Source organism: Priapulus caudatus, unplaced genomic scaffold (assembly GCF_000485595.1).
Source record: "Priapulus caudatus unplaced genomic scaffold, Priapulus_caudatus-5.0.1 Scaffold540, whole genome shotgun sequence".
In the NCBI taxonomy this organism is placed as follows: Eukaryota; Metazoa; Priapulida; class Priapulimorpha; order Priapulimorphida; family Priapulidae; genus Priapulus; species Priapulus caudatus.
In genome coordinates, this window is record NW_014577601.1 from 182695 (window position 1) to 200883 (window position 18189).

Sequence of the window (18189 nt, forward strand, 5' to 3'; positions counted from 1 at the left end):
ACAAACAAACAATAAGGCATCACGTTTGGTTTCGATCAGATTATTTCGCGGCATACGACACATTGTGTTGGAACACAAGGCATAAACATATCCAACAACAGAATACAGGGGAGCTGGCTGTTTGACATACCGACCGTCACTCGAATTAACCTTCGTCCGAAGTTAAATTTCTACGAATTTAAATAATATCATGAAATGTTCACTTACAATTTTCCCCTCTGCACTCATTTCATTTCGAGAGCAAGGGTATGTGTGTTTGCTGTGAACATGTGAGGCAGCTCATGAGTGAAGTCACACTCTTGAGCTGACTAGCATGGACCCTGCTAGCATGGCTTCGGTGATAGCGCAACCACCAAAACAAATTTTACCACCTCGCTGACCTTTTTGGCCAGGGGAAACACTGTATAACTATATGAAGACATTACTACATGAAGGCATGGCTCATAGCATGCACAATGGCTACGCACATGCATTGATTCCTCAGCCGTGTCTTTGCAATTTTAAGACATGGACAGACAACTGGCTCTGTTATTACATAAATCGTATGACACTCGCATCTGGCCACTGCTCCCGTAGGGATGCACATGCCTAGGCCATGCGCACCCTATTTAGACTTGAAGCTGGCATTTCATGCCTTGTCTATATTTAATAATAACAATATTTCGCGCGAAAATACCATCCATTGTCACAGTTAAGCTTGCTGAGAAAGAAATGCAGCATTGCAGTTGCATTAGATAATAGTGACTCGACAAATCGTAATAGACATTGCAATAAAATTAGGCATGAAGGGATTACTATATGAAGGCATGGCTCATAGCATGCACAATGGTGACGCACATGCATCAATTCCTCAGCAGTGTCTTCTCAATTTTAAGACGTGGACAGACAACCAGGGGCGGACTGGCACCTTGTGGGCCCTCTGGCAATACCTGTGATTGGGCCCCGGTCCACTGACCGCGGTCGGGGATCCGGACTTTGTGAAACTCAAAAGGCCTGCATTATCAGAAAGGTGGAAATCTTGGTGGAACCCTCACCCCCTATGGATTGGAAAAAGTCCAAGGATTTGGGGCACAATATTTTTCAGACCGACCGATGAAGAAAAACTGAAAAAATGACAAATTTAAATTTAAAAAAAATATTTTTTTCGAGGCCCATGGGCCTGGGCCCTTGCCCGATTTGCCCGAGGGGCCAGTCCGCCCCTGCAGACAACTGGCTCTGCTATTACATAAATCGTATGACACTCGTAATCGTGGTGTTACAGCATGTCATATTACATTTGCATCTGGCGATTGCTGCCGTAGGGATGCACATGCCTAGGCCATGCGCACCCTATTTAGACTTGAAGCTGGCGTTTCATGCCCTGTCTATAATGCAGTCTTTAGCGACACATCACGCCCATGACCGTGTGCGAGCTGTTGCTGTGATCAGGGGAGTTCAACCCAAATTATCCTGTGCCATTGCTCTCATCATTTCATACTTTAGCTGATCCTAAAAATAGAAAGAATATTGCAAATTTGCAAGGCGTTATTTTTTTTTGGCTTGTTAATTACCAAATAGACATTTTTACTGGCACTCATTGTATTCGGATTGATTTTCACAACGAAATCGCCAACGAAGCCTGTGAAATTTTGACAAAGGTTAGGATGAAAATGCCGATAAAAGACTTCGAAATCAGCAATCTAAAATACGACAAATTACCAATAGCAAACTCGATAAATAGCGCATCTTTCAAACTTCTCATACCTTCGTTGATACTGATGGTTTCACCTTGCTGAACGACAGGCTGAAGTGCTGTTTAGTGACTCTCACATTCTCAGCGCTGCTCGTGATTGCAGCCGTGGCTCCCTCTGGCTGATCACCGATGAATTCTTTCAGCGCAAACATGGATGCTTCACGAACCAGCGACGAGAGATCGGCTCCTCTGTGTGCGTGTAAAGATACGACCATTGTTTAACACGACAAGCTATACATAGGAAAATGTTTCCACGAGAAAACAATACGTATTCACTCTTTTTTCGATACATTATCTCGGTACAACATACTGAATAGATTTCGTGGGTCAACAGGTCATGTATGACTTACGTGAAGCCGTCTGCACTGGCGCCACCTGCAATCTCTTCTAGATTCACGTCATCTGCCAATGGAGGTAGTGTTCCGTTCTGGTAAATCGGCAGAAAAAAATGCCCGTCTTTTTTATTCGTCGTTAAATGTCAGGGTGTGAAATTAACGCAAGTCCGTCGTCAAATACTTCCTGATTTTCTGTCGGACTCCCTGATTTGACATATGCAGGAGTCCGTGTGACTCCCTGAAAATTCTGCTATACTAACTAGTTCGTTCCAGAGCACGGCCTCGCGGAATTGCCGTATTTTTTCAGCAAATGTCCAAAGACAATTTGGCAGACCGCAACGTTGGACTCCCCTTGTTCAAAAGTTAATTTCTATCCCTGAATGTGATTGTACCTCAATATAGTTCTCTGCTCTAGTCAATGTCGATATATGGTCATGACTTTATTCGTTTAAAATAGCAAAATTTCACAGTTTAACTTGAAGCGAGTGAATGCATAAAATGATGATTGATTTCCTCTGTCTGCATGATGCAAAAATTAATACATAAAATTCAACCACAAACCTTGGTGATGGTTTTTAAGATGTCTACCCTGTCTTCTGGCCCAGGCAATCCAACGTATAGTATTTTGTCCAGCCTACCCGGTCGTAGTATCGCGGGATCAATTATATCTGCAATATGGCAACTTCTTCATTGCTACTCATAATAAATTATAATACCTATGAATGCTACTAACAATAACATGAATAATAATATCAGTTTAAATTGAAATGGTGAAAAGCTGAGAAATTGCTTCGACCACAACTCTAAATTGTTATCATCAGGTAACGATCAGGTAATACTCCAAAATGGTCAATACTCTTGGTAATTGAGGAGCCAATATGAGGAAGATCGTACCTCAGCATGAACTTAGTCATGTTCTATTATGCTATTAACGATGTGCAATTTAAAGTGAACGTTACAAAGAAACAAAAGATTGCGCACAAGACGAGTAACCCAAGGTGTCACTGATATCGGCTCAAAATACAGATGGCAGTAAGAACTTCTTGCCAAATTCATGATGGCCGCAGATTGCAGCACCACTGCCTCTGTGCAATCTCGTGTACATGCATGTGCGTGCGTGAAATCTGGTGCGCGCGTGCATGTGTGTGCGTTTGCATGTGCAATTGTGTGCGTTTGCATGTGCAATTGTGTGCATGCGTGCACGCGTGCGTGCACGCGTGCGTGCTTGTGTGTGTATGTGTTCGTGCGTGTGCGTACGTATGTGTGTGCTCTTGTGCGCACGCGCTCACCGGGTCTGTTTGTCGCTCCCATGATGTACACTTGTTTTCTCGCTTCTAGACCGTCCATCTCCGTCAGCAGCTGGTTGACTACCCTGATGGCCGACCCCGACTGTGACAAAGCAGACGTGGCAGACGATCAATCAAGTGTCATACGACTATACGTACAAGCACGAACAGACGCCTATGCTGCAGAATATTACGACGCGACGCGGGAATTCACTACTTACGTCCGACTGGTCGGATCGGCGTGGGCACAGCGAATCCAATTCGTCGAAGAAGATGACGCAGGGGGCAGAGTTACGTGCACGCTGGAAGCACTGGCGCACGGCTCTCTCACTCTCACCTACGTACTGCACAAGCAAGAGGTGTGTGTGTGTCAGAGACGGTGTGCTGTCGCGAGTGCACAGAAGAAATTGCATTATTAACATTAACATAATTAGTTTTCAATGAGAAAAACTAATTTAATATAACATTTTGAATATAACATTCATTTTAATTTTTATAAATATGATTTAAAAATACGAATTTACAATCAAACCAATTAACGGGCAAGGATCCTAAAGAAGAGTGGGATCAAATCGCGCCCCACATATTATTTAACTGTAATGCCATATTCAGGTCGACATAAATCGACCCCATCTCAGTTAGCTCTACTAGCCGTTTCCCCGGTCAGTGGCACGGCCGTGCAGCGAATGACCGTGAAGAGTGTACATACAGCACGCGGCGGGTATAGACAGCTACGTCTCACCATGTTCAACAGCTCGGGTCCCTTCACGGAGATGAAGTTGATGCCGCTCTCGTTGGCGATGGCCTTCGCTAGCAGCGTCTTGCCGCAGCCGGGCGGGCCGATCAGCAGCACGCCCGGCGCGCTCGTCAGCCCCAGCGCCGCAAACTGCTCCGGGTGTCGCACGGGCGCCTGTGCGTGGGGGAGACGTGTTAGAACGTGCGCACGGACGTGGGTGGGGGGTCACCCGACTAGTGTTTGAGGTTAATACACGCTGCAGCGACAGCGATTAACTGTTCACTGCATGTGTTAACCTTCGAAGAGGGTATACGTGATGTAACGTTTCTCACGGAGCGGAGCACCAATGCATTCGCATCGGGGTTAGATCTCGTGTCAAGTATTTAATTTCATCGGTATTAATATGCCGTGTATTATTAACTATTAGCGATTAATCGCCCGCTGCCGGCGGTAGGATGCGGATGCTGGAGTACCAGTATCGCCATGGAGAGCTCAGCTCGGATGTCACTCAGCGCCCCCACGTCATCCCACGTCTTGTCGGGAATCGTCGCGAATCCCTCGCGCTTCGCCGATGGCTGCACCGTCTTCAACGCCACCTGCAAGTTGACAACGGTGGATCGTTACCGTCGAGCAGTGTGTTACCCTAACTGACTGTAAACGTAAGCAGGTGACGACGACCAACAAATTTATTCGTTATAGATGATAATACATCGGTAAATCCGCGGTAGTCACGGTTGTCATACGCATTATAGAGTGATAACAACATAAATGAACCATAGGGAGCTAATAATATAGTGATATTATAATAGATATAAGTGATATAAGTGATATTATATATATTAGTGATATTATATAGTAATATAGTGATATAGTGGACAATAATAAAGTCATTACTATGAAAGACAGGGGCGTGGCTATGTTATATAGGGGGTGGGGCAAAGCCACACGTGATTTGTTTTCTGCGAAGTTGACCGTGGGTAGTTCGCTATTGCTAAAGTAATAGTATCTACCTTTTTTCTGGGAAAACTACCTCTTTTGCCCTTGCCACTCTTGCTAGCTACGGCCCTGAATGATGGCTGCTCACCTTAAAATCGTCCATTGTTATGCTTATTGACTCGAGTTGCTCAGCAGTCAGTGGTGGCTGTTCCCTCAACCATTTCAGCACTGCAACGTGCATAGCATGAATCACGATCCTCTACTCACGTCGCACCGACGGTTGCAACAATACGACTACTATGACGTTACAGCGAAAGGCACCCACGACAATCATTTACGACTTAAAAAGACATGCCTAACACCACGGTATTTTCACCATTCACTCGTGATTTCCGGATAACTTCCCCACTCGCTCAACGCTCAATGATCAACACAATAAGTACCAACCTCGTTCACTCACAGATTGTTTATACCCACTCGGAAACTCATGCGGTACGTTCGCACGCGAACCGCTGCTCACCAGAACGCCCGCGACACGCGTTCGACGCTCACCCGACTGCAGTCCCGCTGACGATGCCTCCTCCATGGGCTTCACCCGCTGATCTGGCTTCACCTCCGTACGTTCAGCATCAGACAGCGTCTTCATCTCCACGTCCTCGCCGCCCTCCGCGCCTCCACGCGCGTCGGCCGTCTCCGTGGGAGCGTTCGCGTCATCACCATGGCTCTGTATGTCCGCTGCCGCGGGAGTAACTGCGTTGGCGTCTTTGCGGGGAATCGTTTCGACGGCGTGAGCGTCTTCGGCCATCTTGTCGGCCATCTTGTCGGCTCGCTCGTTGTCTCGTGCTTCGGCTTCCAGCTTTGAGAAGACCCTGTGATGCAATCGACATTAGAAAGCAGCATAAGGTTACGCGAGTGAGGTCATGTGAGTGAGGTCACATGAGTCAGGTCATGCGAGTGAGATCATGTGAGTGAGGTCACGTGAGTGAGGTCATACGAGTGACATCATGTGAGTGAGGTCACGTGAGTGACATCATGTGAGTGAGGTCACGCGAGTGAGGTCATGTGAGTGAGGTCACGTGAGTCAGGTCATACGAGTGACATCATGTGAGTGAGGTCATACGAGTGACATCATGTGAGTGAGGTCACATGAGTGAGGTCATGCGAGTGAGATCATGTGAGCGAGGTCACACGAGTGAGGTCATGCGAGTGAGATCATGTGAGCGAGGTCACACGAGTGAGGTCACGTGAGTGAGGTCACGTGAGTAAGATCGCACGACAGCTTCAACATTTTTCAAAATTAAGATTTTTGAGATTTACACTTTGATGAATGTGAACCTTTAAAGTAAAAATTTATTTTGATTAAACTTGTTGAAAGTGAAATTCAGTTCAGATTTCATTTGGTATGGTAAATGCATGCCATTTGTTTTGTCCACTAATGTTGAAGCCATGGTTAAGCTGACTTGTGTGCTCACATGGCACATGGGTACTCTCACGTTGTGATGTGTATTTCCCAGAATCAAAGACGGCGGCCACCAAACAGACACTCAGTAGGCTATACCCTAATAATACTGCCTACCTACAAACACGCATGCTCACTATCAAACACCAGTGACGGAGAACTAAGCACCTCCATTCTTCTCCAACACCACTATGCACTTGCTGTTGTGTGTCTATACACGGTAGTGCATCCGTACCAGATGTGATCGGATTGTTAACGTCACTAACAGAAGAAGGCATTAGCTCGCTGTTAGCGTGATGTGGAGCGTGAGCTAGATGTGGAGTTCTGTGATACGAAGAGTATAGACGTACCGGTCCACGGCGTGGGACGCCGCCTCGCGCGACAGCGCCATCAGGTCGGCGCCAACAAAACCCGGAGTGTTCCTTGCCAGGTGACGGAAGTCGAACTCCGCTCCCAGCCTCAGCTTCTTGCAGAGCACCTGCAGAATGCTGGAAGTGGAGTGCAGTTAGGATTAGCTTGCACCCATGCACGCTGCATTCATGCACAGCTTGGTCCCCCGGTAACCGGGCCCCTCGGCACCAGGCTGACGCCAGACCGTTGAAAAAATACATACCACCGAAGGTCAGGTTAAGAACGCCTGAAATAACATAACTTAACGTCTCGACCACTTAGATGCCACGTCGGGGAGTGATTACCCTGCCGTAATATGTCGTCCACCAGGTTGGGGAGTAATATGCCGGAAATAAGCACAGATCAGATCAGCGAGAGTGACGATCGCACATGTAAACAATGTTTGTTTATAACGGAGGAAGCGAAGGTGTCGGTCAGAGACTCGTAAACTAATCCCTGCCGGGTTTCGATTCATGGCAGACCATTGATGGTGACAGAGCATCAGATTCTGGATTACTGGTATCCATATATATATATATATATACACATACATATATATCACTGTGTCTGGTACTACGAGTGAGTATAATATTGCTGAATTTATGTTGCCAGGGTCCACGACGCGCTCGCCATTACGACGAAGTCGACCCAGCATCCGCTCGCACCCACCTAATCCTGGCATCCTCATCCGGTATTCCCATGCACACCTCGCGGTCAAACCTTCCCGCTCGTCGGAGGGCTGGGTCGAGGGAGTCCGGGCGGTTCGTTGCGCCCAGGATCAGCACCTGCACCATGCTCTTATTGTTCAGATCTGCAAGCGAGAACGAACATCTGCATTTGGAAAGAATCGAAGATTCTTCACTGTTCGAAAAAGTAGCAGGTCGTCCCTTAGTCGAGAACTGGTAACCTTTGAGCGAGACTGGCTAATCTTTACGGATTTTACTGTAGGTTTATATAGCAGAAAACAAATATGTTCTAAATCAGGACTGGCTGGAGTTTCAGGACAACTTCCCAAGGTTGACGAATATCCGCTCACCTGAGGCCCTTTGTCAGAAACAAAATTAGTCTTAACGGTGGCCTTAACATTAATTTGTTGTCGTAGACCGGACCTCTAAGCACTGCATACAAGAAACTCATAACATTACGATGGTTCTGTCAATGGTCTACAATAAAAGATTAATGTTATGACTAATGTTAAGGCTCATTTTGTATCTGACAATGGGGCCCTTGTTGCTAAGATGAATGACAAATTCCAATGTGAGAGTCTATCCCGTGGTTGTTGGATGCTCACCATCCATGCAGGCCAGCAGCTGAGAGACAATGCGACGCTCCATCTCCTTAGACGCCGTCTCTCGCTTTGGCGTTATCGCATCAATCTCATCAAGAAACAGAATGCAGGGGGCGCTGTTCTGCAGCAGAAGAAAATGCAGACAATAGCTCGGAGGCAGTGCTGCCGATGGGCCGCGAAATCGATTCGCGCGGTGAGCGTCGTAGCAACAGCGTCCAAGCGCACCATCTGCCCGCACCGTACTAAACAACGTGAAGACCTGGCCATGCGCACAGCACCAAGCAGCATTAGAATTTGGTCAAACTGGGCACAACAGTGGTCAAGGGTCAGCGAGTGAAGCTCTCCAAGCTCCACCTGTCAAATTCTGATCGGCCCAAAGTTAGACAGAAGATTATCGTTGTCGATCGAACATCCAAATCTTTCACAGAAACGACCTAATCGCGCGGAGGAGGTATGGTTTCAATGAGATATCGCGACGCGCCTCGGGCGGGCGAAGTCGCTGCACTTACAACGGCCTTCTCGAAGATTTCCCGTAGCCTCTCTTCGGATTCCCCGGACACTCCGGATACCATCTCTGTGGCAGCAACCTTGATGAAAGGCAGATCCAACTCCTGCAGTCGAAACAGCATGTTTATTTATATATCGTTGTTCATTCATTTATGCACTGAGATTTTTACGTAAAACGACTGAAACACTGACTGCCTAATCAGATTAAAGGTGGTCAGATCAAGATCCTTCAGCACAGACATGTGCACGCACGAACGCACACACATACAGGCTTATGCACTCTCACACCCACACACAACGCACGCACACACTCTCACACCCACCAACAGTGCACACACACACACACTCTCACACCCACCAACAGTGCACACACACGCACGCACGAACGCACACACTCACACGCACACGCTCACGCACATGCACACCCACATACACACACACACACGCGCGTGTACACGCTCACAGAGCTCAGCATCTGCTAGACATGTCAACGTTACCCCAGCAATGGCATGTGCCAGCAGAGTCTTGCCGCAGCCTGGCGGGCCATGTAGCAGGATGCCACGAGGTGGGGTCACGCCGAGCTGGTCAAACACCTCCGGGTGCTTCATGTGAATAAGCAGCTTGCAGACTTCCTAAGAATATTGCAAGAAAAAACATTTCCATTACAGATGACACTTAACCTCCGATTGTACCGGACGTATGCATGCGCAGGCACATGAGCACGCACATACGCACGCACCCACACACATTCACAGGCAGAGAAAACACGGAAAACGTGCACATAAACTGACATGTATTGCACTGTATTAACTGCACATCAAATGTTAGTTCATAATAATTTATCTCAGTTCAATTTATTCTGACAAGACTTTCAATCCACTTGACCTTGCAAATTTTACACACTGTATGATTATTCACACAGCTATAACTTATTACATGTTTTTTTACACATTTATCTGGCTATCTGGCAGAGGTGAGATACGATTCTATCATCTGGCGTACTTCTAACGTCTTTCCGTTTCCTCCAACATCCGCAAACACTACACTGGACTTTTGCACAATGTCCGTCGCCACCTTCTCTTTGGCTTCGTCTTCGTCGTCGGCTCTTAGCTTCCTCCTCTTCGGCTTCTTCTGTGGCTCATCTTCCTCATCAGGCTTCTTTGTGTTAGACTTCTTCTGCTGCTCACCAGACTGAGTGGTGCCCGATCCAAAGCCAAAAAAGGTATTAAATGTATTTGCTCGTACTGTGCTGCCAACTTTTTGGGATGAAATCGAACATAACTGTTCATAAAACTAGCAGTATGCATTCTGTGTCTGTCTGACAAGCTGACTGCACAAGTAAGAAGCACAAGTCTTTGGTAAAAGATCATGATAGTGTCAAAAATGGTGACCGACTCACCTGTTTCCCAAACCTGGTTTCCACGGATATCTCCTGCGTGGCTCCTCTCTGCGTCCAGTCTCCCCGCCGCCTCGTTCCAGCAGTGTCGATAAAGAAACCAGCGGATATATCTGCAAAATATTTTCCGAGTTTCCGGGAGGCCTTCTCATTGAAAAGCAATTAAGATTTCGCATGGGGCAACAGATGCTTATACTGTCAGCACCTTGTGTTGCAAAGTTTCATGACAATGTGATTTTTGTAGGCATGCTTACCAAACTGATTGAAACTCTGTACAAAAAATCTCTACAAAGGTCAATGAGATGAAACGCAACCTAATGACTGAAACCTATAATGAAAGTGTCAATGACACTTTAGCTCACCTTGGTTGTGATAGAAGAGGGAGGGGGGATATATTAAAGTAAGAGTATATATGGGAGAACTCCCATTATATAGCATATCTCCCATTATATACTCTTGATAATGATATATGCATAAGTTTTGATGCGAAAATAAATGTTTCAGATCCGAGTCTGAAATCTTGACGAGAGATATGGCGCTACGCCTTAATGATGGCCATTTTGGTTTTCGAATATCGCGCAAATAAAAACAATAAAATATTCCAGTCAAATTACTGTAACGAAGAATCTAAAACACAATATTACACGAATATAGGTATGATTGTAGAGTTGTTAACCAGTTAGACGAAATACACGTAATAGGACGTTGTCATCTCTCCCATAGGAGTAACAACTGTTTTGGGGCTAGCCTTACACATTCACATACCAAAATTTAACAAAATCGAATGAATTTAGAGGACCATTTTCATTTTTGCCAAAAAGTGGGCGTGGCTCGAAAGTAGGTCGACTGGCGTGTTCCAAAATAGGAAGTTCAAATCTCTCCCATAGGAGTAACAACTGTATTTAATTTGAAACATGTGGATCAAACGGTTCTTGAGTTATCGTTGACCGTAGGCAGACACTGAAATGCATAGTGAAATTGGCAAAATCTATTTGCATAATTTAAATAAAATATCAAAACCCGTGTGATATGTTTTGGGGCCAGTCCTTCCTTATTCATTCACATACTAGAAATGAGCAAAATCCGTTGAACCTGAACTGACTTCATTATGGCCATTTCCATTTTTGCCAAAAAGTGGACGTGGCTCGAAAGTAGGTCGACTGGCGTGCTCCAAAATAGGACGGACTGACGTTTGACGCTATGGCAATAGCTCATATTGACGATGTCAAGGCGAGCTAAAAATCGCCCCACTCAAACGATGCACCGCTTTCGATTTTGAAAGACATCCACTTGACACAATAATTTGCTGAAGAAAGTAAATCCAGTGACACGACTATTGCATGATTACCGACGTCTGAAGCCTGCCGTGCGGAGGAGGTGCTAGGACCCAACGACGACGGCTGCAGCTTCTCCTGGTATAGAGACGTGATCGACTTGTTCATCATATTCGTGTCCTGGGAAAGACGTCAAAGAAAATTACAAAGTCTTACAATGGAAAGTGATGCGAGTTCGTTTCCTTTTTCATCCCAGAATTTATATTGATGTAAGAATTCTCCATCGTAACATATTCGAAGTATAATGCTAAGTACAGATGAAATAGTAAAAATAGTGAAAACAATGTGTAAGTGCGTGCAAATGCAAGTGAAATTCTAAAAGCCACTGCCGGCTCGACTCTATTGTTTACGATATGATATTTTAAAAACACGATTATTCTCACTTCATATGTCACCAATTCTACATCTGGATCTGGAGAACCTTCTGCGTCACTCTCAGACCCTGACGTGATGTCACTGCAAGAAAGACAAATATAATACCGCATTAGTTTCAATTCACAGACATTTTTTGTAGTTTCAAGTTAGTACAGGATGCAACTTGAACTCGATAAAGCGCTTGATCATATTGCACTTATATCACAAGTTGGAGTTCATAGCATGACCTCCTGTTCATCAGTCATCGTCATTCCAACATTACCGACGTCTAGGAAAGGCAGGCGGTTCAAACAAATTCGTTCGTAAATCGATCGCTCAAAACACGCAAACTCGGCCCGTCCGAGAAGTGTGACCTTGGCTCACGTTCCTGAATATCGGGAACAGTTACTCGCAACTCGGGCGCCACCTATGCAGCGTGAATCACGAGCGGGCACAGACCTGTGATCTCTGCTCGCATTGTTGGAATGCGGCACGGAACTGGCCACGGAGCTGGCGACGCCATGAGTCTTCTCCTTCCTCTCTAAGTACTGCTTTTCGAGATGAGCGATCCCTCTATACTCTCCAGTGCTGCAGAGTAGGTCGTAGACTGAAAGCACGAATTCCAGTAATGTCATGTCTTCGTCGCACTACAAACTTTGCTGTTTCTGATAAACACAAACTCGTGTAAATATATTATATAGATTCAATATGCGTAGCAGTAGTCATACCATTTTTGACGGCCTTTTCAAAGGCATTCCGCTTCTTCCTTCTGTAATCACTGTCATAAACGAAAAGTGTTCATCACAAAGGCTTTTTTTGGTAGCATTTCATTTCAGGTGTCTATGATAACATATGGATGGGGAAGACCTAGGATTCTACTACCCACAATGTCTCACAGATATCTTGATATGTTTATTGTTAAATATAGTCTCTTACATCGTCTCGGAATTGCTCTCATGCTTACATCTTACAATCCACTTAGCACATTATTTTTGTTTTCGATTTTATAACTTTTTGCAAATTAGAAATTACTATCTATATTATTTTTACTCATCCACGCAGTGATAGTTAGATTTGATATCGTATCACTTGGAACAATTTTCAAAAATCAAAAATTAGAATAAAATCTGAACAATAACTAAGACTTCTCATAAACAAATTCATCTAAAAAAAATCATATACATGTCCCTTAGATCTCAACAACATACCTGTACATTTTTTGAAGTTCCTGTGACATCAATGTTATATCAATCATCTTTAGAGTCCTGTGGGCTTCTAAGTACTGACAAATGCAGAAAAAAGCCAATTGCAGGAGAGTTCAATAAATTGATTATCCAGATCTGCATAGGACCTGATGCTGGATATGTTCAACTTGAGTACCTTATAATATAACTCAAGTATGTTACTTTTATGTAAAAAATGTGAATGCAAGACTTTAATTAGGGTTTCATTGTATAGAGTTTCATATCAACAGCATCTTGATTCATTCTGCTTCTGCACTTGGCAACAATAGTCCAGTTACTAATTTATGCACCATGGTAGAATCAATTTACTCAAGTTTAACCTAAGCACTATAATTCTTACTCACGATCAAGATAATATGTGAAATATATAGTTGATCCCTTGTTGGTGACGTACACGTGTTAGTGCACATATTGGATCCCACATTATTAAATTAGTTTTCAATTTTTTCCAATCAAGTTTTCCCCCTGAGCACATTGGCATATACGGCTACATTACAAATGATCACTCCGGCAGAAAATCATAGACAGGAGATCTCACTGTGCCCAACGACCAAACGGTGGCTATTGATCCATCTCCGTGAGACTGACAATCATGAATGACGAATTTGGTTGCCTTTTTAAATTCACGTTTTACGTGAATGGCATGCTGGTATAGAGATGGTGTAATTTTAACAGAGTCAAAGCGTTATATATAAACGTTCTCCGTGCATGAATTAAAATTGTTGCTGAAATCATTTACTTTCTATACAATAATTTACATCAAAAAACAAGTATATCGGTGTTTATGGAGCACTGCCTCAAGTAACCGCCTTCGGCTTTTATGACAAACGGCAGTTTTAGTTGTGGAATCGCGCCGTGGTTGATTTCATAAAAAGTAATATGGACACAACCATATTTCAGTGTTTCCCCTGGCCAAAAAAGTCTGAGGTGATAAATGTTTGAGTATTTGCGCGTTTCGAGGTCCTATAGCAAAGCGAGCACAACAGGTGCTCGCCCAGCTAGGAGGGGTCCAGGGGCATGCCCCCCCTGGAAATTTTTTTGAAAAAATGGTGCGATTTGGTGCATTCTAATTTATTCTGAACACGTCACGTCAGTCGGGTGGTATTTTCGACAAATTTCTGTGTGGCGGCTGCGAATTTGAGCGAGGCGGCCCAGCTCGCTTGTGTTAATGCAAAGGAAACACCGCTATATGGCATACATACGACAGCTGAACTGGTCAGAACACTTATAAATGCGTGCGTAAACGGTACAAGACAGCGTAATTGGAGTAAAAACATGATGGCAATGTGATTTACAGATTACACTCCCAATTTAATCTGACAAGCTGGTAACTTGGTTGGCAGATTTGTAATTCTTTGTGCCCGTGAATGACCGCGAATGTTAGTAATAGTAGTAGTAAACATATGCAGTGATGCATGAATCGTCAGACTCAGTCACGGACTGTCCAGTATAACCGTAGAATACATTTTACTAGCGCTAGAACTATAGCCCTCCGCTCCGCCGCAGGCCTCGGCCGCAGGCCTAGGCCTCCGCCTAGCCTAGGCTCTCCGCCTACGTACCCGCGCCTAGCCTAGGCTCTCCGCCTACGTACCCGCGCCTAGCCTAGGCTCTCCGCCTACGTACCCGCGCCTAGCCTAGGCTCTCCGCCTACGTACCCGCGCCTAGCCTAGGCTCTCCGCCTACGTACCCGCGCCTAGCCTATGCCTAGGCCAGGCCTAGGCTCTCCGCCGCAGGCCTAGGCCTCGGCCGCCTGCGGCAGAGCGGAGGGCTATAGTTCTAGAGCTAACATTTTACAGTCTAAACGACAAAAAAATACCAAATACACGATATCATCATCATGGCCATGGGTTCACCGTTCACCTGTTTGACTCTGGGAATGAGCTTGGGGTCGGAAATGTTGTTCCGTTCACGGCATCGATTCGACTTTTTACTGCTGTGATCGGGTTTCCCTTGCTGACCGGATAGATTTTTCCGCTTCATTTTATTTCCAAATGCTGACTAAGAGATCAAAGAATGAAAGATGAACGAATTTGTCTACACAACAGTTACACGTCGGCGTTGGACATGAATGGCGCACATGCGTGTGTGGGCGTGTCATCTTTCCTGCCAATATTGTGATTGCTAGCAAATAGCGAGTTTCCTTCCATTTTACTCCCACGCCTCCCGCCGACGTCTGTAAACCATTGGTTCATTGGTTTTATTGTTAGTTCAGATTTTCTCCGTTACGTGGCGAAGTGCAGCGGTGGCTATGACGTCACCCGTGTTAGTGAACTATCGCATATATCGGAGATTTGCCAGTTCGTTCCTGAATTTTGTGGTTCATGTTTGTTCTGTGTCGTGTAGTCCAGCTGCTGCACGATCTGCTGTCTTTTAGTGTTACTCGACAGCGCTAAGGTACGTAGTATCGGTTTTATATTGTATCTAATCTAGTTATCGTATGATAGTATCATAGTATGTCCGATTCAGTGGCTATGTATTAATGTATTGTACTTAGGTTGTACGAAATTTGCCCAGCAACCTCGCTGTGTTGCCCAACCGCATTGCGACAGCACCCGATCACGCATTCATGTCACGACATGCTAGCGCTTAGCTGACACTCACTGCTTGCTCGTAATCGGTTAACATATAATGAATGATTTACTTTGTCGTTCCTTAGTATGTGCATAAGTTGACGGAATGTGGACTGTTCAAGTCTGTTCACTGTTGTGTTGGCCCTGTAGCTGTAGCGTAAAATATTAGCAATAAAGCACAATTTCAGCTGTTTTGACTACCTATAACAAGAATAGTAATTGTCATAACAATGCAGACAGGGGTGGTAACAGCTGATTTTCATGGTCGGTTTGCATTTTGTAAGAAATGGGTCTTGTCGAATTTCAGCCACATAGCATTTATAAAACTGTGCCTCGTATTAAATCACAATAATACTTCATACATGCAAGTCTCCACGTGTAGAGTGAAGCATTCCTTCTAGAAGACATTAAGAATCGGTATAAATAGTAACAGATTTATAATAGTGATAATGAAAAGGTCTTGTATAGGAAACTAGAATTACGACGAATAGCTCCCTGTAAAAATAAAGTATGGTTCACCGCAGCACTCTCTTTTACAGTATGAGTAATTAATGCAATTTCCCGTAGCGCATGTTCGTTCACAGTCTAGCTACGGTCATACGTGACGAACCTAACATTTTTTCATGTCCACGCAGGGGTTTGCTCATCCTACGGAACTCATGGCTACTCCGGAGGATAACGATCCTGGCAAAGCTCAAGGCAGCGGTCAGCAGCAGCTGTCGGACGTCGAGAAGACGGAGCGTGGCGGCCTCTGGTGGGCGCGGCGTGCGCTCTGGCCGCCGGCCGCAGACGTGCCGGACGCCGTCAGCGTCGCGAGTGACTCCGGCCACAACTCGAGTCGCAGCGAGTACGCCGACCCGGCGACGACCTGCAGCGCCATCTGGGAGATGCGCACGGGTAGCGCCCCCGCGTTAGCGGCTCGGCCGGACGCGGCGACAGCGCGGGACGGCAAGGAGAGCGACCAGCAGGTGAGCGTGCGTCGCAAGTTCTGCACGCTGTCGTTCGGGCGGCGACGCGGCATGGACAAGGGGGCGGCGGCGGCGGCGGCGACGGCCCGCGCGGACGACGGCGGCAAGAAGCGTCGCCGCTCGTGGACGCTCAAGTTCCGCAACCCGTTCCAGCTGCTGACGTCGTCGGACGCGAACACTGAGGAAGCCGTCTGCCCGGCGGCGGACAGCAGCTGCGTGTGCATGTCCTACACACGCAAGAGGGAGCAGGCGACGACGACGGCGACGGCGGCAGCGGCGCCGCCCGCGTCGATTTTGCCGGCGCCCCCTCAGGAGCGGCTCGGCACCCCGCAGGAGGCGGGTGCGGCGCGCGACGAACCTCGCTACCAGGGTGCGTACGAGGAGTGGGACTTTGACGACGACGAGCGCGCGCTGCAGCTGATGGTGGACGCACGCCGCGTCGCCGCCGCCTCCTCCACATCCGCCTCCGCGGCGCACTACCCGCGCCTACTAGGGGGCGCCGCCGGCTCGGGCGACGGCGCGGAAGTGCCGAGCGACATCGTCGTGACGTCGGAGACGCGGCGCACGGAGCTGACGACGATCAACTCGGAGGGCCGGTCGGTGCAGCGCACCGTGCACACGCAGGTCGACTACGCGCACTACCTCGTGCCCGACCTCGCGAAGATCACGAGCTGCGGCTACTACTGGGGCGTGATGGACCGCTACGAGGCCGAGCGGCTGCTGGACAGCAAGCCAGAGGGAACATTCCTGCTGCGCGACAGCGCGCAGGACGACTTCCTCTTCTCGGTGAGCTTCCGGCGCTACGGGCGCTCGCTACACGCGCGCGTCGAGCAGTACAAGCACCGCTTCAGCTTTGACTCGCACGACCCCGGCGTGTTTGCCTCGCGCACCGTCGTCGGGCTCATGGAGCACTACAAGGAGCCGAGCATGTGCATGTTCTTCGAGCCGCTGCTGACGGCGCCGCTCAACCGGCCCACGCCGTTCTCGCTGCAGCAGCACTGCCGCGCCGTCGTCGCCAGCCGCACGACGTACGACGGCATCGGCCGGCTCGAGCTGCCGCGCACGCTCAAGTCCTACCTCAAGTACTACCACTATCGTGACCAGGTGCGCATACGCCGCTACGAGAGCTAGCGTCGGCGCACGCGTGCCGTCGTCGCGGACGTGCGCCGCGATGTCGTGAGTGCATTTAATCGTCACGCAAACCTTCGATGTTGTAAATATATGTGAGTCGCGTTCGCCGAGAACGTGGCGCGGCGGACTGCTAGCCACTTGTTCGCGACGACTTTGCGACGGAACCACTACTAGAGACTTGTTCGGAGCGGAGCCGCGAACAGCCGAGATTTGTCTTTGTGTGTGTGTGTGCATTCTAGCCGTGCTTACTGTTATACATGTGCCATGTTTAACCTAATAAAGAGTGCATCTCGTCTCGTTCAGGAACATTTGTCTTACAGACCGTCTATTCTCTAGCCTGTTCCTTGCCGTAGGCACGTGAATCGGTGCCCCATGCACTGTGGTTGTTCCTCGTTGCCGATAGTTGCTGCCGGCCGCAGTCTAGCGTGTGCCGAATGCAGTGTAAGTGGTTTGGCTATGTGGTTGCGTGGCTGGAGAAAGTTGGTGTATCCTTGGGTGAGAATGTTACGTTCCTCTACTAGTG

The 18189-nt window shown here is 47.1% G+C and overlaps 2 protein-coding genes across 2 annotated transcripts; one reads left to right on the forward strand and one right to left on the reverse strand.

The window, feature by feature from the left end:
• Window positions 1-24: 24 nt before the first annotated feature.
• On the reverse strand, window positions 25-15142 carry LOC106811443 (nuclear valosin-containing protein-like). Its single transcript, XM_014815061.1, has 23 exons — window positions 14858-15142; window positions 12962-13035; window positions 12482-12531; window positions 12213-12360; window positions 11783-11855; window positions 11414-11519; window positions 10069-10178; window positions 9672-9860; window positions 9167-9301; window positions 8672-8773; window positions 8166-8283; window positions 7544-7685; window positions 6835-6972; window positions 5578-5894; window positions 5174-5253; window positions 4563-4685; window positions 4096-4263; window positions 3575-3697; window positions 3357-3456; window positions 2629-2735; window positions 2083-2159; window positions 1744-1921; window positions 25-1488 (listed from the first exon to the last, which is right to left on the reverse strand). Exons 1-23 carry the CDS (start codon window positions 14975-14977, stop codon window positions 1435-1437), a joined length of 2832 nt encoding a protein of 943 aa, XP_014670547.1. The 5' UTR covers window positions 14978-15142; the 3' UTR covers window positions 25-1434.
• Window positions 15143-15269: 127 nt separating this feature from the next.
• Window positions 15270-17972, forward strand: LOC106811444. The gene is made up of 2 exons (XM_014815062.1): window positions 15270-15391; window positions 16203-17972. Exon 2 carries the CDS (start codon window positions 16227-16229, stop codon window positions 17664-17666), a length of 1440 nt encoding a protein of 479 aa, XP_014670548.1. The 5' UTR covers window positions 15270-15391; window positions 16203-16226; the 3' UTR covers window positions 17667-17972.
• The last annotated feature ends 217 nt before the right edge of the window (window positions 17973-18189 follow it).